The 22,219-nt window shown below is 47.0% G+C and overlaps 2 protein-coding genes across 2 annotated transcripts; one reads left to right on the plus strand and one right to left on the minus strand.

The window, feature by feature from the left end:
- The first annotated feature begins 5,923 nt into the window (after positions 1–5,923).
- Positions 5,924–8,705, plus strand: FOXD1 (forkhead box D1). The gene has a single exon (XM_025270865.3). It carries the CDS (start codon positions 6,547–6,549, stop codon positions 7,972–7,974), a length of 1,428 nt encoding a protein of 475 aa, XP_025126650.2. The 5' UTR covers positions 5,924–6,546; the 3' UTR covers positions 7,975–8,705.
- A 5,558-nt stretch (positions 8,706–14,263) lies between these two features.
- LOC112580688 lies at positions 14,264–19,348 on the minus strand. Its single transcript, XM_044932735.2, has 3 exons — positions 19,312–19,348; positions 17,928–18,521; positions 14,264–17,420 (listed from the first exon to the last, which is right to left on the minus strand). Exons 1-3 carry the CDS (start codon positions 19,346–19,348, stop codon positions 17,266–17,268), a joined length of 786 nt encoding a protein of 261 aa, XP_044788670.1. The 3' UTR covers positions 14,264–17,265.
- Between the last annotated feature and the right edge of the window lie 2,871 nt (positions 19,349–22,219).

Here is a 22,219-nt window from a genome sequence, read left to right on the forward strand (position 1 = left end):
AATGTTGAGTTCAGGACCTTTCTCAGTTTTTGCTGCTCTGGAAGGCCAGCAACCAAAGCCTTCTAGCAAAGGCGATTCATTCACAGGAGCCTCTAGTGGAAGACATTTAGAGTGCTTTCTGCACAGGGGACTATATTTGTACTCAACTGCAACAAACCTCTGCTTCACTCTGCTCACCTCCCCCAGTTTGAGGTCAGACCATTGTCTCAGGTGCAGGGGTTGCCCCTGAGGGCAGACATTGAGCTTCCCTTGTGTTTGCATAAGTAGAAGTTGGAGGTGATAGTTCAGCCTCAGTTGAAGCCTGAACTTCAGGTTAAAAAGATTGTGTGTGTGTGTGTGTGAGAGAGAGAGAGAGAGACAGAGAGAGAGAGAGACAGAGAGAGAAAGAGAGGGCTGGTCACTGTACTGTATACATTTGACTTCTGAAACACTGCTGCTGCTGCTGCTGCTAAGTCGCTTCAGTCGTGTCCGACTCTGTGCGGCCCCACAGACAGAAGCCCATCAGGCTCCCCTGTCCCTGGGATTCTCCAGGCAAGAACACTGGAGTGGGTTGCCATTTCCTTCTCCAATAAGTCGCTGAGTCATGTCCAACTCTTAGCGACCCCATGGACTGTAGCCTACCAGGCTCCTCCGTCCATGGGATTTTCCAGGCAAGAGTACTGGAGTGGGGTGCCATTGCCTTCTCCATTTGAAGCACAAACAACTTCAGTTCAAGATGAGGCTTTCTCATGGTCTTATAAGAATTCATTTTCAGTGTGTTCTGTGGATAGCTACATCCCTAGAGTCACTTTGGAGAGCCCCATTCTTCCCAGAGAGACTTCACAAACAACCCCTGAGGCAACAACAACAAGAAATAAAAGTGCTCTTTCTAAATGTGGTAATATTATTTTTTTCAATTCTTATATTAGAATTAAAAATACTAAGTATATCTCCAGGAAATTAATTTATTAAACAATGTAAATAAATACTAGATGATGACAGAACCACACACTCTTGGGCCACGAACTCCTGAAGGTCTTGTATTGAAGCCAACCTCCCAAACAGAGGGATTCTTTCTGTAATGGAGTTGTGTATATTTTACATTTAAATTTACAATAAAAAAGAACTTTGATTTGGGGGTGCAAAATTTAAATGTACGCTACTGCAAACCACTGAGGCCCAGAGCTGAGCAGGTCTGTGTTGGTATGTGTTGGGATGGGAGGGCTAGTCCAGGTGAACTGCAGTAATGAAAATTCCTGAGTCAGTGTAAATAATTTTACTGTTTTAAAACACAGATTTAGACCTTTGCTGACATTCTGAATTCTTGAGGATTTCTAAATCCTGCTCAGGCCACGAAATGCTTGTTTAAGGAGCTGTTGTACAAGCGCAGACTGCCTAGTAAGACCCAGGAGACCACTAAAATATCTTCTTCACAAAGGAATCTCACCTCCCAACTACAATGCCTGAAGATAACACTATTTCAAACCAGATTATGCCAGTTTATCAACAGAATTTCTGGGTTAAAATGCATCTATTATTGGGAGAGGTGCCAACCACTGTCAGCCAATAATGCCCTGCCTTGAACTTATCTTCAGACTCCCTAACTTGTCCTGAAGAAACAGACTGTGGTGTCGTAGGGGTGGAAAGGACCTGGTGGAGTCCTGTGCTTTGGAGGCTGCTAGAACTGGGACAGGATGATAGAAGTTACTGCTCTGCCACTACTGCCTCCACAACAACTTGCAGCAACTCTCAAAGCCTGCTTCCTCAGCCATCATACTGGAGGCACCTACTTGTTGTGACCTTGAAATTAGCTTAGTGGCACATGTGACCCAACACTCATGGCATTCACATGGCATTCATCATCACAGGGTGATGCTGAAATGAAGGGCCTAGATGGCCAGAGAAACATTTCAAAATCATCTTGGGCCCTCAAGGATTTAGGATTGGTAAGGAGACACAAAAAGGATATAAAAAGTGTGTGTGTGTGTGTGTGTAACTAATTTTGGCAGAGTCTCAACTCCTATTTTTTTTTTTTAAACGCAAGATAATACACAGCATCAGAGTCTGAAAGTTTCAAAACTGTGAGCAAGTTAAGCTCACAGTTACAAATCCAGCAGGGCACAGCAAAAAACCAATGAGGATCCTTGGAGGATTTCTGGGGTAGAAATATGTAGGAAAATGAACAGGCACATCTTTACTGAGAGCCTACTGCATGCAGGGTGTTACAAAGAGCTAGGTAAGTGGAAATTAAAAAATAAACAGAAAAGGAGGAAACAAAGCAAATGTCCATTGATGGATGAATGAATAAACAAAATGTGGCCTACATAATAAACCATGGAATATTCTTCAGCTTGAGGAATGAAATTCTAATACATACTACAACATGGATGAACCTTGTAAACATTATGTTAATTAAGTAAAATAAGTCAAATATTCTATGCTCCCATTCATATGAGGTAGGTAGCTAAAATAGTTAATTTCATAGAGACAGGAAGTAGAATAGAGGTTGCCAAGATGCTGAGGTGAGTGGAGTGGGGAAGAATGGGAGTCATTCTTTAACCAGTACAGAGTTTCAGTTTGGGATGATGGAAAAATTCTGTAAATGGATAGTGGTGATGGTTGCACCAAACTGAATGTACTTAATGTCTCTGAACCCTACACTTAATATGGCAAATTATATGCTATGTATATTTTAACATGCACACACGGAAAAACAAACCGAAAACAACACATAGAGTCCTTTTTGACCTCCCAATGCTTGAAATTACAAAAATAAGGGAAGATGCCACAAGAAGGGAGGCGCAGAATCAAATAGAGTCCCCAAAGGACACAAACCCAGAAGCATCGCTCACATTAGTCTGGAGTCTCAGAAAGCACTTTGGGGGTGGGGGTGGGGGTGGGGGCGGTCCAGGGCATGGGGCTTATGGGATCCTACTTCCCCCACCAGGGATTGAACCCGTGACCCTTGCATTGGCAGGACGGAGTCTAAACCACCAAGAAAAAGTTTCTCAGTTAGGCACAATACTTATCTATTTACCTGGTTTCCGTGAGTTACCCAGAAACTCGCCGTTTTTTGTTACTCTCTCCAAAAACCGGAGTGCCAGGCACAAATTAGTATCTCAACGCAGATGTAAGTCGAATGACTTGGAGGCGGAACAAGGCTCCGACAGTACCGGAGTTTGGAACCGCGCTCACATTGACGTTCCCGGGTAAACGCCTGGGATGCGCTAGGGCCTAAAGCGAGTAGTCCAGGTTCCCGCCTGCAAGTTTACGCCCCCAAGTCAGTGCCAGTCCTTGCGAAGGAAGCCCCTGGACGTTATGAGCTCGAGGTCCCGGGCCCAGGGGCAAAGAACTGAGGCGGTGCCTGCCGAGGGTCCTGCGGCCTCCTCTGCCCTGCGGCGTGGCATCCCGCGTAACTCCGGGAGGGCTCGTGGAGTACCAAAACCGCCGAGGGAAAATAGCCGAAACACACAGTCCAGGGAAATGACTCCGCGCACGCCCAGTTGCCCCAGAGAAGGCGACGTGGGGGCCTCGGGGAAGAAAAAGCCTTGCCGCCCGAAGCCCAGGTGGAGGAAGCCCCGGAGCCCACCGGCCGCACGCACAAAACGCCCGCGGCTTCCCGAGCTCCGGCTCGGGACTGGCTCCGCGCCGCGCCGCCGCCAGGAGGCAGGCCTCGCCCACTGGGGCACCACCCGGCCCGCAGGAGCCCCGCCGCTTTTCGCGTCCACCCGAGCGGGGCGTGCCGTGGCTGGGGTCGCAGCGACGGTCCCCGCCCGCGTCACGGAGTTTATTTCCATCCGAGTTCGAGAGCTGGGAGCCCTTTGGGGCGGGAGACCCGAGAGTAGGGAATCAAGGAAGGCGAAAGAGGGAAGCGCGGACAACGGAATGCTACGGTTTCCGCGAAACTCCCCGGAGTTTCACGAGCGCAGAGCCAAAGGTGTACACAAATGTAGCTTAACTAAAGCAAACAAAACAAGTGGGGTGCCCAAATGCGAGGCTTCAGTAAAGCTCACCCAACTCTGCCTCTGCAGCGCTTCTCCCGGTTTGATTTTCCGCTCTGACCTTCAGTAAATCCTAACACTTTCCCCTGAGTGGCCAGAAGATAACTTGGCCACGTCTTTTTTCCCCAAAGGTTTCCAGGGAAAAGCTCTTAACCCTTTCGGGAAGGACCTTCGGACAGTACAAATGGAATGCAAAGTCAATCCCCGAGCCCTTCTAGGTCACACACGTTCACAGCGGTGGTAACAGAAGGGAATGACGGCTGTAACTGATCATCTAAAATAACTAATGGTCTGCGAACAAATTCTTCCTCTCCGTTTCAATTTTAAATGCTTCGCCACACACGAGCCCTCAGTGCAGAGAAAATCACGGTGTTTATTTAGATAAAACTTAAACTTTCAAATGTAAAAGTGAACTCCTTGGTAAGGACTCCTGGCTACATCAACAAAGCAATGTAATGCCTGATTAATAGTGCTGATAAATGTTGGCTTAGGTTAATACCCATTACAATACTTAAATGATTCAGCCATATATCAAACGAGAGTCAATGAAAAATAATTTATTTAAGACTTTGAGGCATTCTCATAGATCTTTCAAAGATCTGTGATGGACTTTATGGGTCATTTGTAACTATAACTGGTTGATAGCTGTCCTCAGCAACAAAAACTCGATTTAAAAAGAAGTCTTAGATGGGTTAACAGTTTGTTTTTGAGACTCTATAATTGATAAGAGAAGCAATGAAACATCTGGAAACATGAAAATTGCTAGGTCCATAAAGTGATATATTAATTTGTAAGGGCAGCTCATTTTTCCTACATGCAGCCATTCATTTTTGATCCTCAGTTCTTGTCAAGCCATCATTTTATAAAAATTTGAGGCAAGTCCCCAGTTTGAAATAAAAGTGTCTTAGGAAATGCAAAACTCCAAGATGTATGGCTGTGTGAGTATGAAGTCCACAAGCTATTAGGATTTTTCCACTAGCCAAAGTAAAAATGAGCCGGTGATAAAGATAGGTGTACTTAAAATACCATCGTTGGATTATTTCCACTACTCTGTCACCCGAAAAGGAAAATTGAGTTGAACAGAACTTGAATCTTCTTTTTAAAAATTATTTCGTTTCTTCTCACCAATACCTATTGGAAATATTTAGTGGATTAAAAAATACATTTTAAAAAACTGGCGTGAAAGTTTCAAATTTATCATTGTAGTTTCTATTATTAAGCCTGACTGTGTAGAGATATGTGTATTTTTTTTAGTGATTTAAACACTTTTAGATTACTGTGGAGTGTTGATTAGAACATCCCAACTTACAACTATAGAATCCCTTACCCCATTATGAAAGAACTTTTTTGAGTCACTCCTAGAAGCAGTTTTTTTGGTGTGTATTTGGGTTTCCACTAAAAATTTGTTTCTTCTCTGCATTCAATGGTTACTTTCTTTATTCCCACGAAATTCCCACGAAATCAGATCCTCTCATTAGAGTGGCTTAGTTTAGCAGTCAAATTTCTCGCATTCAATTTCAGATAGTGACTAAAACGCCACCCTAACAGCATTTTTATTAACAGATGGTGGAAAACAAACGTCTTTGAAGAAGAACCGAAGGGGACAGGTTAAAAGGTCAATAAACAATTATTATTGCGCTTAAACTGGGGTGGGGGGCGGTTTCTCATCAGATTCCGTGGGGAGCCGCTCGCTATCTGGAGGATACGGAACAAACCAACAAATCTCAGGGCCGTTCCCCAGGGACCACCTCAGACAACCCTCAGGGATGGTCATATCCTGGCCATCGAGTGGTCAAACTGTCGCGTCCCAGGAGTGTCTGGGGTTCGGGTTGAGGGCTCATTGAAGAGGAGACTGGGAACTCGAACTCGTGCCACGGCCCTTGATCAGACCAACACGGGCCTGCGCAAAACTCAGAGGTCTCAGCTCCTATGGGAAGGAATGGTGGGGTCCTGCCTCCTCCCCTCTCTTCACAGTTGCTGCTCCCTCCTACAGTGAACTTTCTCTCGGAGCAGGGCTGATTTTCTAGGCTTTCTTTCCCTAGCCTTGGCAGCGCTCTGACGTGCACACCATGTGACAGGCCTCCTTCAGCTATAAGCAGGGGAAAGGTCCGCCCTCTCCTGGACTCAGCCCTCTCCTCGCCGAGCTCTGTCCCTAGACTCTCCACCGTCTCGCACCCTCCCGGGCGCCAGCCACTCTTGAATTGTTCCCTCGGTACCCCGCCACCCCCTCCTCGACGGACGCGGCGAGGGGCTGCTGGTGGAGAGAGGAAGGTCAAGTCCCCCGCCCAGGCGGGGTGCGCGCCGAGCCAAACCAGCGCGGAGATCGCGGGACCACCGCGGCGGCGCAGGAATTACAAAGTCGCAGCGCGAGCCTCTGCCGCTACCGCGCAGCACCAGCGCCGCAGCTCCAGCAGTCGCGGAGCACCGTCCCCCCCGCCTCCCCCACCCCGCCCAGCGTGGCGCCCCCGGGCCAGGCCTGCCAGCCGGGACCTGGGCTGGGGTGCGGCGGGAACCCGGAGCCCGGCGCCCCTATGGGCCGCCTCGCCGCCGCCGCCGCGCCACAGCTATGACCCTGAGCACGGAGATGTCCGATGCCTCCGGCCTCGCCGAGGAGACAGACATCGACGTGGTGGGGGAGGGCGAGGACGAAGACGACGAGGAAGAGGAGGACGACGACGAGGGCGGCGGCGGCGGGCACCGCCTGGCTGTCCCCGCGCGGCGGCGGCGGCGGCGGCGCTCGTACGCCGGGGAAGACGATCTGGAGGACCTGGAGGAGGAGGACGACGACGATGACATCCTGCTGGCTCCGCGGACGGGGGGCTCCCCGGCGCCCCCGGGTCCAGCCTTGGGGGCGGGGGCCGGGGCCGGGGGCGGCAGCGGCGCGGGCGCGGGCGGCGGCGGCGTGGGCGCGGGCGGCGGCGCCAAGAACCCGCTGGTGAAGCCGCCCTACTCGTACATCGCGCTCATCACCATGGCCATCCTGCAGAGCCCCAAGAAGCGGCTGACGCTGAGCGAGATCTGCGAGTTCATCAGCGGCCGCTTCCCGTACTACCGGGAGAAGTTCCCCGCCTGGCAGAACAGCATCCGCCACAACCTCTCGCTCAACGACTGTTTCGTCAAGATCCCCCGCGAGCCCGGCAACCCCGGCAAAGGCAACTACTGGACACTCGACCCCGAGTCCGCCGACATGTTCGACAACGGCAGCTTCCTGCGCCGGAGGAAGCGCTTCAAGCGGCAGCCGCTGCTCCCGCCCAACGCCGCCGCCGCCGAGTCGCTGCTGCTGCGCGGCGCGGGGGGCGCGGGGGGGTCAGGGGACCCGGCTGCGGCCGCCGCAGCCGCCGCGCTCTTCCCGCCCGCGCCCCCGCCGCCCCCGCACGCCTACGGCTACGGCCCCTACGGCTGCGGCTACGGCCTGCAGCTGCCGCCCTACGCGCCGCCCTCGGCCCTCTTCGCCGCCGCGGCGGCCGCCGCCGCCGCCTTCCACCCGCACTCGCCGCCGCCGCCGCCCCCGCCGCCGCCGCCGCCGCCCCACGGCGCGGCCGCCGAGCTGGCCCGGACCGCCTTCGGCTACCGGTCGCACCCGCTCGGCGCCGCCCTGCCTGGCCCCCTGCAGGCCTCGGCGGCCAAGGCGGGCGGCCCGGGCGCCTCGGCGCTGGCGCGCTCGCCCTTCTCCATCGAGAGCATCATCGGGGGCAGCCTGGGCCCGGCCGCTGCCGCCGCCGCCGCCGCGCAGGCCGCCGTGGCCGTGCAGGCCTCGCCCTCCCCATCTCCCGGGACGCCGTCCGCGCTCGGGGCCGGCGGTAGCGACGGCGGCGGCGGCGGCTGTGCGGCTCAGGCGGCCGTGGGCCCGGCCGCCGCTCTCACCCGCTCGCTCGTGGCCGCCGCCGCCGCCGCCGCCTCCTCCGTCTCCTCGTCGGCCGCCTTGGGAACTCTGCACCAAGGGACTGCCCTGTCCAGTGTCGAGAACTTTACTGCTAGGATCTCAAATTGTTAATAACGCTATGTTAGCGCGCTTGAGAAAGAGAAGGTAGGAATCATGGCTCCTATTTTCATCTGGGTGGTTTTGTGTTTCGTTCCCTCCTCCCGGCGCGGCCCCTCCCGACCTCGCGCCCCCATTTCGCCGCTTGGGATTCTCAGACGAGACTGTGTTTGGCAACTTCTCGGGCGCGCTCTTCGGCTCTTCAGGTCCCTCTATTTATGCAAAGGCGCCCTATGCTGCGGCCCCCCCAACCTGGGGTGGGGAGGAAGAGGGTGCTGGTGGAGATCCGCTCTGTTTAGGCTTCTTTGACAAGGGGCTTCCTTGACTTTGGGAACATTTTTAAAAAATCTAAGCCTTTTTGAGGTCTAGAGAGTCTCAGGTCCAGGCGTTAAAAAAAAAAAACAAACCAATAATGTTCAACAGAAGAGCAATGCAAAAATAGTAAAGGTCCCGAAGAATGCCAGAGAAGCAATAGTTTTTATTTGAGGACATTTGTCTGGTGTGCTTTTTCATGAAAAGGAAAAAATGATTAACATGTTTACACAAGGAAAAAAGTCAAAATTATCATTTCTTATTTTAACCTGTGTTTTGTATCATAATAGACATGCGGAATTTTTATTTTGTACTTACTGCGTATTCTTTACAAGGAGTATTGTAAATTTTGGCAATTATTGTACTATTCTAATGTAAGATTTTTACACTTTTTCAGAAATAAATACTTAATTTTCAAAGAAAATTCTCCAAAAGAATCGACTTTAGTCATCCCCTTCTTAGTTTATTTTCTTTTCTGTTAAAAAAAGTTTCCTTGTGGGCTAAGTAGGAACCCATTATCAGAAGAGAAACGTAATATTTTCAGAGACAACAAGAACATCATGCCATGATTCTTTATTTATATTAAGTCAAAACCATTGCAGGGGATCAGAAATTATTTTTAAATGACTACAAATAAAAGTTACTTTGGTATACATTTCCAAATCTTATTTGATTCCATTTTGAAGAGCACTGAGGATTCTTAAAAGCCACAGTTCTCTAAGATAATTTTATAGAACTTTAAATTTTATTTTGGAGCTTCACACTCCATTTAATTTCCACTCACTTCTGAGCACAATATCCTATAAATCTGTAAAAACTCTGCAACATAAGGTTATGTTTTAATGGGAATAAGTAAAACAAATCTGTGACCTTTGAATTAAAAATTTATTAGAAAAAATTTCATAGAGCTCATCATCAGTTAAATAGCTTTAATCAGACAAGAAAATACATAGATAAAATAAATTGTATTTGAAAGCTCTAGTATTTAAAGCTATTTTCTTTGACAGAATTCCAGTAGTTGCATAAAGAAGTTTTTATTCTAAAAGGCAGTGTTAACTTCAAAATTCTAGTTGGAATGAATAGAGTATGTAAAGAAAATCTTTAATTTTCAGATACTCTTTAAAAAATGAAAATGCATCAGGTGTTTATTGAACTACTTATATTTTAAAATTTTAGGTGATCTAGGATATCTTTTTTCAAATTTTATTTTCCTTAACTAGTTATTGCAGGTAGTTTATAGTTCTTTAAAAAGATGAGACTAGTTTTGGTTACTACCAGTAATGTGGGCTTCAGATAAAATGAAGGCATAGTAATTTTCATACTTAATATCAGTGAACTGTTAGTTTTTTCAAATATCTGGACAGGTATATATCTGAAGAGCTGGCGATTTAACCTGGCAAATTAACAAAGGCCACATTGTAGGCCACTCCTTCCCTCCCTTTTTGGGGAGGGAAAAAAACTGACCCTCATAGCCTCAAAATTAAGTTCTACGTTTTTTACCCTATGAAATATTTGAAAGAGGGAAAATAAGAGGCTAAAGTAAACACAATCACCCCCAAGTTTATCAATGATACCTAGATACAAGTTGAAATTCGTTAGACCAAAGTGTTTTTTTGAAAAGTTACTTTTACCCTAGCCCACCTAAGGAAGAGGAGACATTGGAACCCGGAAGGTCCGGATGTCACTGGCGCCCTGAGTGGACAGGCTTTAGCAGGCGGAGCCCAAACCGCAGAAGCACTGCTGGCGGGCCTCAAAGCCTTCTGTAACGCATAGATCTGAATTTTTATCTGAAAGTAATTAGGGAGAGCGCGCGAAAATAAAAATCGTGTATCTAACTATTTGCGTGATGCTTGGGTATCCTGAACCTGGGAGTCCCGGCTAATCCCTTTCTCTATCCAAATTTCCGCATCTTTAAAAAAGTGCAGGGACGCGCTCCGCCTCCCAGGCTGTCAGTGCTTTTAAGAGAATGGCAAGAAAGCCTGGGCGATCCAGCGCTGTCTTCGGTCCGGGACAGGGAGCCGGGGTCCCGCTTCCCCCGCAAGTGCGTCGTGAGTCCTGAATCCTGAGAAAGGGTGAAGCCGACCCGCCTGCCTCAGTCTCGAGTTTTGCGTCCTGCGAGTGCAGCTCCTCCACTACTGCCGGGTTTGGGGTTCCCCCGTCGGCTTTGCTGGCTCCGCGGGCCTGGCCGACCTATGGGAAAGCGAAGGCCGCGTGGACAGGCGAGGGGTGGGTAGTGGGCCGCCAGGCGAGGGCCGCGGGGCAAGCGAGGAGTGAACCACGGGCAGTGGGCCCGGTGAGCCAGGAGCTCGGGGCGCGCCCCGTCAGGCCGCGGGGGCGAGCAGGTGCTGGAACAAAGGCCGCCCGGCTACCGCGGCCTTTGATGGGCCAGGACGTCTCCTCCCGGGGCTCCTCATTCGCATGCAAATCCAGCTCTGGTCCCCTTTTCTTTGAAGGCAAACAGAAGGATGTTTGTGTGTTTGTAAGGACGAAACCGGCTTGAACAAGCCTTCCTCAATAGGCTGGGTCTCGAAAAATAAACCAGTTGGACAAACATTGGACACCAGCTCTCCTCCTCCCGACTACAAAGTGTGGATTTGCTACAACTCATTAACCCGAGGCTTTTCTCCCCTTCTCCTTGTTTCTCTGCTCATCAAACGCCCCCGTAGAGCCTGGAGACAAATGACCGAAGCGCAGTCGGGAGGGAATTGCAGTTAATAGGGAGAGGGATATATTGGGGCTAATGGTTCAGGCAGCTCCCGGAGAAGGACCACACAAAAAGGAGCCTCTCCATTCAGGACTCTGTTATGCTGCGGAGATTTAATCTGCAGCTAGATTTAGCCAAATGTTATCTATTGCGGGAGTAATGAAGCCCTTATGGATTGAATTGTTCCTTGTATCATACATGATGTCATGACCTTAGATCATTTCTTGGTCGATTTCTTTTTTTCTCTATTGGGTAATTATTTTATTTCTTTAAAATAAGAAACTAGCGCTTCTGCTCAACAATGTGTTTCCTCTCCATCCCCATCCTGTGAATTTAAGAGGCCCTTCCCTTCCTCTAGAAAAGAAACTGAGGAGGGGAAGGAAAAAAAAATCACGAGGACTTTCATGTTTTACTAAAGCATCTTGTTGCACATCTCTCCTTCCCTGCCCCCTACTCAGTGGCCCATTCCTGCCCAAACTTTCTGCTGACAGACTTGGAGTTTGGGATATATTTGTTATCACACTTCTTACAGTGTAGTAAGAATCCATCCGAAGGGGGCTGGAGGTTTCTGCCCTTCACAGGTTTTTTTTTTTTTTTTTTTTTTTTGAATCCACCATTTCTTCCTCTCGCCTGTCCTCTGAGAGAACTGGGGGAGGTGGTTATTCTGATGGAAGGTGATTATTTTGATGGAATACCAGCCCGTGTCATTTATTAAAGGCTGTCTGAGGCCAGCGGTTGTGCCTGTTTTGTTTTTCTCTCTAGCTCTGGTGGTTCTGATTTCCGTGCTTGACCGAGGACCAAGCTTGGAGCAGCTAACGGTGTTATTACAACTGCTGTTGATGGGTAGGGATCTGATGTTACTATCTCAAGCCAGGAATTAAGAACTCTAGTTTTAGTTGAGAAATTCTCTGCTGGCTACACATTTTGCTCACACCTGTTTTTATTACGGACTGAGAAGTCATTTGGGGGCCAGTTAAAGGCCATATCAGCATCAAACTCCATCCAAGTCAGAAATCTGCCCAGGAAACACCTTGGTTTCTCTGGGTTCCTCCAAGGGGGTTGGGGTGTAACCTTGGGACTAATTGCAATGCCAGGGGTCCCTTTCCCCCTTTCGAACGGAACCAGACGAGGGTAGTCCTGGGGAGCAGAGGACAAGTGAAGTGGGCCCGGCGTTGGCAGCATCCATTCTTGTCTTTACTGGTTTCCGAGTGTTACAGTTGGGTCACACATATACACACACAGGCGTGCATGCTCATTGCCCATCAGCTGCCACTTGCCTCCCTTTCCCCCTATGATTTTGTAATTAGGCATATGCTTTTTGTTGGTAAATGTGTTTGATGTCACAGCCAGTGAAACGTGGAGTGTTTATAGGGCCATGAATGTAAATGTGTAAATATGTTTAGTGTAAAATCTGGCCCTTCGACTTTAGCAATAAATACCCTGCCAACTCAGATACAATTACATTTGACAGAAAGATGGAGAATCTGATCATGACCAGCTGCTCAGGGCTCTTTCGGTCTTATACTTTCCCAAATGAATTCACTTTTCAGATAATTTCGTTGCATGTCACATCTCTCTAATCACATCTTTCCTTTAATGTGAACAGTTTTGGGCTCCTTTTTACTGTTGGCCCTTCTGTTGTGCAGGAAACTTCCTGGTTCACTCCTGCTTCTATACCAGGAAAATGCTATTCAATAACGAGCAAAAAACACACATAGAAAACAGCTGATTCTTATCATTGAACCCCCATTTTGAGTCCCCAGTCTCTGGGTGTGATAAGGAAGGAAGAGAAGTGAGGATAAAATATGTAAGCTTCATATTTCTAATTTTCCTTGTCCTTAGCGTTAAATCATAATTTTAAACTGTTTTGAGCTAGTCTAACTTTTAAGTGAGCACCCCTGTGTAACCCAGCTTCAAGTCAAGAAGATGTTACCAGTACCCCAGAACCCCTTTCCTGTCTATTCCAGTTACTACCCACACTACACATTAACTTTTCAAAGGACTTTCACTAATATTTCTCTCAACCACACTGTGAAATAGTGAGGACAATAATTGTTATTGACCGCACTTTACAAATAAAGGTATAAAGGCTCAAATGATATGACTTGCCCAAGGTCACAGCTACTGAGATATCAGCATTTAAATCCCATTTTATTTCCAATAGATCACACTGCCACCATGTTACCATCATTGTGATTGATTAAATGTCCACCCTGGTAGGGCAGTTGCCTTAGAGGTCGCTGTGTAGAAGAGTCATTTATTTCTTATACATTTTTTGTTTTTGTTTTTGCTAGGTTCTCCTCCCTGCCACCTGTACTCAGGGCTTCCCAGAGATACCCAGCCCGTTTTGGATGCATTTGGAATTGAAAGTCAATTATTCAGAAATATCAGCTTCCTCCACCTAGTTCTGTATATTTTTTTCCTAGCATCACTTTTTTTTCTTTGCATCAGCCATCTTCTCTAAAACATCACACATACACACACAACACACACACAGATGACTTATCTTTTTCACTACTGTACTATTTGTCCATTTCCTCAGCTTTTCTTACTGATTTTTAATGCTTGAAATCTACCATACTGGCAGAACTTTTTTTGCTAAACTGTTCAGTAGGTCTTTTTAACCAGACTTAGGGTCTCATCCTTTTCATGTGGAAATGAGCATGTTAAGAGTCATATCAACTGACTCAACATTTAGTGAGAAAGCAAATCTTTTTTTTTTTTTCGGAGAATATGCCCATTCCGCACCCTCTTAGCCATTTTACTGTCTTTGAACAGTATCAGGTGTTGAGTGGGTTCTTTTAGCTCCTGCGCAGTGAACACAAGGCACTGGAGTCTCTTGAGGGGCAATCCTACCTCAAACTCCAAACTTCCTGGCCACTAGTCTCCCTGAAATGCCTTGGAGGTGGGGGGGGCGGGAGAAGAGAATTCCAGACCACCTGCTGGAATTACATCTTTCCCTGGATGTGACCAGCTTATCCTTGCCAGTCACCACCAGAAGCTTCAGTGAAGCCCAGCCTCCTCCAGGAGGCTCTGGAGCCACTCCTTGTCCCTTATGAGGCCACCCAGGCTGGAGCCAGTGTGGGGATTTCGTCTCCCTGTGAGCTGCAGACTAGGAAGGAAAGTGTTTGTGCTGATTTTTTCAAGAAACGGTGCTTAATGCAAGATAACACTGATTTTCCAGAGAAAAGATGTCTTTTTTTGTTTTAAAGCACACTATATTTAATGCTTCCATCTTTAAATGGGTAACCGAGCAAATGCCAAGTCTGGATTCACTAGATGAGCCTGAGTGTTTTTTGCTATAGAGACACACACACATATACACATACATGCATAATCTCGTTAAGCTTTTTATTTTGTATTGGGGTATAGCCGATTAACAATGTTATGATAGTGTCAAGTGAACAGCAAAAGGACTCAACCAAACATACACATGCATCCATCAGAGAAAGTGTTTTTGCAAATGCTTTTTTCCCCTTCTAAATTCTAAGTTGTAAAAGACAACAAAACCCCATTTCAGGAAGAAATGCAATCTATTGAAATCAGAATCTTCAAGAATGTGGAAAATTCTAATTCTGAATTTGAAATTAGGTCTGGAAAGATAATTTTCTAATCTTAAAGTGAGAGTGTCTCTATTTTTCAAGATTGGATGTTTCCCTTTATGTAAGATGCTACCGTTAAGGAGAATCTATCTGGTCCATTAGGCAGAATGCAATTCTATGTAAGGCATCCATAGGTCCAGCGAGTCCCTGGAGCACCAGGAAAGGATGGATCTGAGGCCATGGGCCTTGCCTGGGTCTGTCTGTCCCAGAGGGAGACAGAAACAAACTACGGAGTCTCTCTTAATTGCAACTCTGATCAATAACAGACTGGCAAAGAAAGGGGGAGCAGATAATTATGGCAGAGAGCAGAAGCTTCTTTTTGCACTAGCTTAGGAATTTCCTTCAATATAAATAAAAGGCTGATATTTCCAGCAATAAAAGGTGTGATGCATTTTCTGACAAGTCAATAATGAAGGATTATTATGAATGAACAATAATTTGGTTTTTTATTTCTATTTTTATTTTTTATGCAGAGTTTCATATATATGAAAATGACTGTGACAAGATTGTATTCTGTTAAATGAGGGGGGGGGGGGCGGGAAATCACAAACCAAAAAAAAAAACCCTCCAGAGGTTGCAACAGAAGACATAAGACTCAGTAAAAAATAAATATTAAATCAGTTTTCTTCACACTCACTTATATTTGCGGGGAGTGTGGTGATGGGTTTTGAGAATCAATATGCCAATTTATATGAAAATATTTTGGAAAACATAAAACCTACACACATGTATAGACTGATGATTCTTTTGTGGCTTCTTCCCACATCCATATTCTTCCAGGAAATGAAAAACCTCTAAACTCTGGAGTATACCCAAATCCTTAGTTAAGAGAAACTTTTGGCCTCATGTAAAGCTCATCTTTCTTCAACATTCCCACCCTATCTATGAAATAAATCGTTATTTAACCCTTTCTAGAAATAATGAAAAAAGAGGGGGCATTGTGTTTTCTCTTACCTCAGTCAGATGTATATTTGGACAGATAACTTTCTCCTCCCTTCTAAAATAAACAAAGCAATGGTGTTTTAAATCCCTCTTCTGGTCTCTTGTTCTATTTCTTTTCTCTAATTATTTACCTACTGATCATCTCTTTAACCTCTAAGCTTTGAAAAGTGGGATTAGTCTGCAGTATTTATTGAGCACCTGCTACACTGCAAATCCCTTTATTCCCAATTTAAATACAGGGAACAAACGCAAGAATTCCCACCACCAAGTTGCCTCTAATAACAGAAACATACACTCACGCAGCAAGAGGAACGAGCCATTTCAGCAGCAAACAGTGGGGTGGAGGGAAGGCTAGGAAGATCTTTTTTCACTTCTCCACTTAACAAAACCATTAAAAAAAAAAAAAAAAAAAACCCAAACTCAATTGTCTGTAAACTTAAACTGAAGTTGCTTCTTTAAACTATCTTTCTGGTGTGGCAGTTCATTCACAAAGCACCTAAAAGAGATAGGTGCCTATGTGGTATGGAGGCTCCTCCACTCAGAGAACTAGGAATTTGAGTTTCTTCTCAAGTTTTTAAGGCTTTCTACCAATCGTTTACCCATCAGTCTTATCCCTAGCCACCAGTTCTAATCAGTGAAGAACTGAAAAGGAGGCGGAGGATCTTCATGATCAGGCTCAGCACAAAATGCTCACACTACGGAGAACTGAGACTGATCTGCAAGGAATGCGTTTATGTTCACATGCGTTTGTGAAAAGACTCAGATACGGAGGCACAGTGAAAAGCCCTGGGGCACTTTTTTCTTGTTCTTAAACATTGTATTCCAAATCAAAGAAAAACTTTAAAATAAATTTTTAAAGAAAAAATATTTTCTTGTATTCTTTTCTCACTTTTAAATATTTTCCACTTGCAGACACTGTAGACACACTAATATGCAAACTCAGAGAAGTCAGGGTTCGGAAGAGTTTTTCAGGACTCAAGCATTAAGCTCACCTTAAAATTCTAAACTGAGGGGGCAGGTCACCAAGTTTGGGTCTTGTTTTCCTCTTCAAAAGGAACCAGGGGTACGGAGAACAAAAATAAAATGTTGAGGCGCTGTGTTCTGTTGGTCTATTTAAGGAATTTAATATTTCTTTGCCTTCCTCCCCCTTCCCCCACTCTCCTCCCATCTGCATATTTAGCAGGACTCCAGCAAACCATCCCCCACACGTCATTAGAACTGCGTGGGATGGGATCCCTTATTTTGGGGAGTTGGTGGGTGCGAGTTGTTATTGTAACTCTATTCTGTAACTAAAGCTCTGGCATGTAATAAATCTCTCCCCAAAGACTTTTGGATCTTTGATTTGAAAAATCGGATTCCTTTTGTGGAAACAGTTGACAGGAACCTAAAAGGATTAGTTGCATTCCACATAGGATAATTTTTACTGGCAACATTTTGAAACGATTTGGTCCCTTTCAGACCTTAAACAATGTCCAGAAAAATGATCTAACGAGACTTGTATTGTTTTCCTTTGTCTGTGAATCCGTTTGCCGCTTGTGCCAACGTCTCCGTAGGGTTTTGACAGGGTGCTGCTCCCGAGCTGTGCACCAAATTAATTTTTGATCGCCTCTTTCTACTTGGTTTACCTCCTTCGGCCAGGGGTGCAGCAGTGTTTTCCCCTCGTCAGCCCCTGAAATGAAGCGGGAGCCGGTGGTCTGTCTCTCGGTGGCGCCGCGTCTGGGAGGAGGCGCAGGGACTCGTCGCGACTCAGCGAGGCCCGCGCGCCCCGGGCACAACGGCCGGGCCCTCGATCGACAACAGCTCCGGCTCTCGGACTGGGCAGGGGTCGGCGAGGCTGCGCGCACTTCCTAACCCTTCGCCGTCTGACAGTCCTGGGGTTCTCTGTCCAACAGAACGCGATGCTGAAAGCGAGAGGGCGAAAAAGGAGATAATTTTGCTTCTCCTTCCTCCCTAAGTACCCCCCTGCCCCGAAAAAGAGCCCCAAACACAAACCCAGGAGAGGCCTGCCTCCTCCCAGCAGACGGCCGCTGTGCTGCTGCGCGCGGGCCGCGGGCGACCGCGCTCCCCGCCTCCCCCGGCCCTCTCCACTGTTTATTTTGTTGTCAGCGGACTTATCAAGATGTTAGTTTGCTGGAGGTTCTGACCTGCCCGGGCGCTTTGGCTGCTCAGCCCAGGCTTTCCCCTCTGTTTTTACACCTGCACAAACTCCACCGCACTCCCCTGTCTGATTTATGGCCCAATTAAAGGTTCAGTGTTCTTGAAGCCACCCGCGCTGCTCCGGGCCACGGCGGGCGCAGGAATGCGCGGGACCCGGCCGCTCTGCGCGCGACGATCCGGAGCGCGCGGCCGCCGGGCGGCGCGGGTGAGGGGCCTGCTCGCGGAGCAGGGCAAAGGAACCTCGCACGCACCCAGCGTACGGCCGCACGCAGTTAAGCCTCCTTCTTCAAGCCAAAGTTCTTTCCTTCTTGGGGTTTCGGCTTTATTGAGACGAAGCGCAGCTTGGACAGCCCGCAAGGCCCGGGGCGGGAGGGCGCGGGGAGTGGCCACGTGGCGCGGCGGAACGCAGAGGCCCCGCACCGACCTTCCGGTCGTGACCCCCGAAGTCCCCGCTGCCCGGCCCGCCGGCCGCCCAGGCCGCGCCTCTGCACCGCTTTCCAGGGGAGGAAGGGGCGGCGGCGGGGCGCAGCGGGCCGGAGAGGCTCCGGGCCGGGGCGCGAGGCCGTGCAGCTCTCGGCCTCGGCCCTTCCTTCTAGCTTCTCTCCGCAAAGGCTGTTCGTCCCGAGGCCCTGAGATTCGCTCTGGGAGAAGCCGGAGGTGCCCGCTGTCTGCTCCGGCAGAGCGAGGGAAGCGCGGGGTCAGCGACCGCCCAGCTCGCGGATCCCGCGGGAGCCGAGCCTCTGCAGGGCGGGCTGGCTGGCTGCAGCTCCAGCCTCCTCCTTTTCGGCCTTTTCTTTCTGGAGAGAATAAGCGGCTACCCAGCCGAAATTGGCAGCATTGCGCATCTTCCTAACCCAACTCTTGTCTTCTTCCCATCTATCAATCCACCTTTCTAATTAGACTAATTAGGAGCGCTCCAGAGTGTCGCTAGGCCCAGGGACTGAAACGCTTAGAGGTTGTGAAAAGAGCCCTGAATGGCCACGCTGGGGGCCGGGCGGGGGTCTTCGTGACCCATTCAGCACAGAGTAACAGTGGCAACATTTATCCCTGGCCATTGAAAAGAGGCTCGATTAAAACGTTTGGGAACTAACGCCCACCCTGCATCCCTTCTCTAATTAGAGGAGCCCGGGGCGATTTCGAGAAGGTCGGGATCCCGCAGACACAAGCCCTGAGCGCCACTGCTTTCCGCCCTTTCATCTCAGTCCATTTCCTTCCCAGAGACAGAAGTCCGCCACCTCCCCACCTGCTGCTGGCCTGCCTTTCCCGCGCACCGCTCGCCCCTCACTCTGCCCAGGCTGGGGGCCCAGGCAACTGCGGTAGGACGTGCAACGGGGCAGAGAAGTTGAGGGCAGCCTAGTGGAAAAGTACCCTGTAGCATTTGGCAGGCTCCAGATTTTCCCCCCCATCCAAGGGAATTTTCACACGGCTTCTGTATAGGTTACTCTTTCCCTTACTTTTAAAATATGAATTTTCCAAGTCAAGATTCTGGGAATGGGAGTCTCAGATGCCCTCTTGATCTACTATATTAGCATAGTGGCACGCTGTTACAGGAGTTCTTCACTCACATAATTATTTGTACTTTCTCTTACCCGGCTTTTAAATAAACGTGTATTATGTGCCTAGCCAGATTCTTACTGTACACGTCGGCCTTCTTCCTTCCGTATTGGCACATCCCCAGACACGTCTTGGGACTTCCCTCGTGGCTCAGACGGTAAAGAATCTGCCCGCAATGGCAATGCGGGAGACCCGGGTTCAATCCCTGGGTTGGGAAGATCCCCTGGACAAGGGAAAGGCTACCCACTCCAGTATTTTGGCCTGGAGAATTCCACGCACAGGGGAGTGTCCCCAGCTGTGGGCTCGCAAAGAGGCAGACAGGACTCAGGGACTAACGCTTCATATATGCCTTAGGAAGCTAAACTTGACTTGGTTCAATTCTTCAAGCAAGTTGTACATTCTAGCCACCCCCGCCCCCAGGTTTATATGCAGCTTTTAGCTTTTTCATGGCTTAGTAGGAAGGTACCAAGACCCAAGGTTTTCGAGGAACAAGTGATAGAAATGTGAAATAGCAGACACATTTCAACTACAGATTTTGTGTATGTGTGTAGGGTTATTTGTTCATTTTCTTGGTGATAGGGTAATATCTGATATTTTTACAAAAACTTGAAACACATTTTGCCCTAGAATAAAGTAGATTGAAAAGGGTTGAGTTCTTTTCCTTTTCTTCCTTCCTTTTTCTCTCTCCCCCCCCGCCCCCCCCTTTTTGTTACCCTAATCCTTCTTTTTGGAAAAGTGCCAGGTATACAAAGAAATATCATCAGGTCACTGTTCTTGATCTTGTTAATTTAGAAAAGTGGAACCTCAGCAAAAGATGCTATTAACTAAATGTCAACCCACAGCATGCAAAATTCCTTGGATCCAAACTTCAAAAAAAGGAATGAAGAATGTCATGTTAGTGAAAGGAATTGTGGAATTTTTAAAGGCCTAAAGTGATCTTAATAAATTTTTATTGCTTCCACACCCTGCTTCATAATATTTTAATTTAACAGTTACAATATGCATGACATTGTAACAAAAATCTAACTTGTTAAGAAGCTGGGAGGGGCAGAGAAAATGAAAAGAGACAAGCAAAGTGGTTCACTTCCAATGGGGAAAATTATAATTTGCAAAATTTTAAATTCCTGGAAGCATAGAAGTGAGAAGCCCAAACTGATTCTGTCTGTGATTTTAAATCATCAAACCTCTTACTTTTTCATTTCAGTTGCTAATTTAAATTTTAATTAAATAACAGCAACTAAAGTACTCAACTCCTAAGCATACAACTTGGTAAACCACTACTTAGATCAAGTTATTGAACATTTTAAACACCCCAGAAGATTCTTCCATGTTCCTTTCCAGTCAATACCACCCCACCCTCAACCACTATTCTCATTTCTATCACCACAGACTGTTTTTAAATGTTGAACTTCAGATAAATGGAATTATACAGTTTGTATATAGTTTTTTTGTTTGGCTTCTTTTACTCATCAATATACTTTTGAGGTTCATCTGGTAAAACTCCTATTTATAAGACAATTTAAATGGTAAGTCAATTTATATAGATCAAGAAGGGCAGACAGACACTGGAAAGCTTTAACTTACTCCCAAATTGAAAACAAGCAACATTAAATTAAAAACAAACATCCCTCCCAGCTCTACCCCTCCTCCTCCAAAATACATCATTATCAACCAGCAGAGGTAATTTTATGATTACAAGTACATACGTAAACAAATAAGATGAAATGGTTTACCTGCAACAACTGTTAGTTACATCATTATCAAGATGTAATTGTGGGTGAATGTAGAGGAAGCAGAAGCCACAGGCTGCTTTTGTCATTGGATTCTGTTTCCTACTCACCATCTCAACAGTAGGAAGTACTTTAGGCCTCTTCACAAAGAATGGCATGAACTTGAGGGGGGAACATAAATGCATCCAGCTTGTTTTATCCCAGACATGCAAGTACTTAGTGCAACAGGCTGTCAAGTGCACTTTGAATTTTGTTTGAAAGTGTTCATTTTGCAACTAATCTAGCCATCTATACTTGGGTCTCATCCATGGGTCATCATACAAGCCAGTTAACTCTAAACAGAGAAAACTGCACCCTATGAATGAAAGCAGCACAGCCAACCTATAGGATTGTGACGGTCCTGTCCCCTAGGATCCCCAGCAATCCAGCCACAGAGACTGCTCTCTCACGAATCCATGAGGCTGACCAACCAGAGACAACCAGTGAGCCCATCATTAGTGCTCCTTCCCTCCAAAGAAACAGAAGAATGCAGCCACTACTGATTCTTTGCCCAGGAAGGACAGCATTTTTAGGCATGGGCATGTTTGTGCCATGGGATAAATTACGAGATGGGATAGAAGAGACTAAAGTGAGGTTTTGATTGCTTATTAGTGGATATATTGGTAAAGTTGAAGTAGGGAACATATCTCTTTATAATGTTAAATCTAAAAAGTTAACATAAATATAAAATAAGCCATGAGCTTCATATTCAGGAAGGCACTGTGAAGACAAAAAGTCATTTCTACTGAATTCTCATCGTACCAGTCATAGAAATTGAATCAGTAATTTCCAGAAATAGGCAAAAAAAGAAAAACACTACATTCCCATTATAATAGCCAAAATTGAAAAGAACAATAATACCAGTTGCTAGTGAGGATGCAGAGAAACTGGGTATCTCATACATTATGGGTGTGACTGTAAAATGGTAGTCACTCTGGAAAAGAGTTTGTCAGTTATTTACAAAACTAAATATGCACCTATCATACAGCCCAGCAACTATACTCCAGGCATTTACCCAGGAAAATGAAGATTTATGTTCACAGAAAAATCTGTGCATAAATCCACAGCAGACTTATCTGTAATAGCGAGAGGGAAAAAGAAGACAACCCAAACGTCCTTCAGGCGGTGAAATTCTGGGATATTCATACAGTGCAGTGCTGCTCAGCAATGAAAATGAGTTAACTACTGGCTTCCCTAGTGGCTCAGTAAAGAACCTGCCT

The sequence above is a fragment of the Bubalus bubalis genome, chromosome 19 (assembly GCF_019923935.1).
Source record: "Bubalus bubalis isolate 160015118507 breed Murrah chromosome 19, NDDB_SH_1, whole genome shotgun sequence".
Lineage (NCBI taxonomy): Eukaryota > Metazoa > Chordata > Mammalia > Artiodactyla > Bovidae > Bubalus > Bubalus bubalis.

Bases quoted from the DNA above. Each gene is read 5' to 3' on its own strand.
- FOXD1 (XM_025270865.3), top strand. From the start codon at position 6,547: ATGACCCTGAGCACGGAGATGTCCGATGCCTCCGGCCTCGCCGAGGAG.
- LOC112580688 (XM_044932735.2), bottom strand. From the start codon at position 19,348: ATGTGCCAATACGGAAGGAAGAAGGCCGACGTGTACA. The intron at 18,522-19,311 runs GTAAGAATCTGG...TGGGTTAGGAAG, and splicing joins GAAGAAGGCCGACGTGTACA to ATGCGCAATGCTGCCAATTT. The intron at 17,421-17,927 runs GTGCGTGCGAGG...TCTCGCTTTCAG, and splicing joins TGCGTGCGGCCGTACGCTGG to CATCGCGTTCTGTTGGACAG.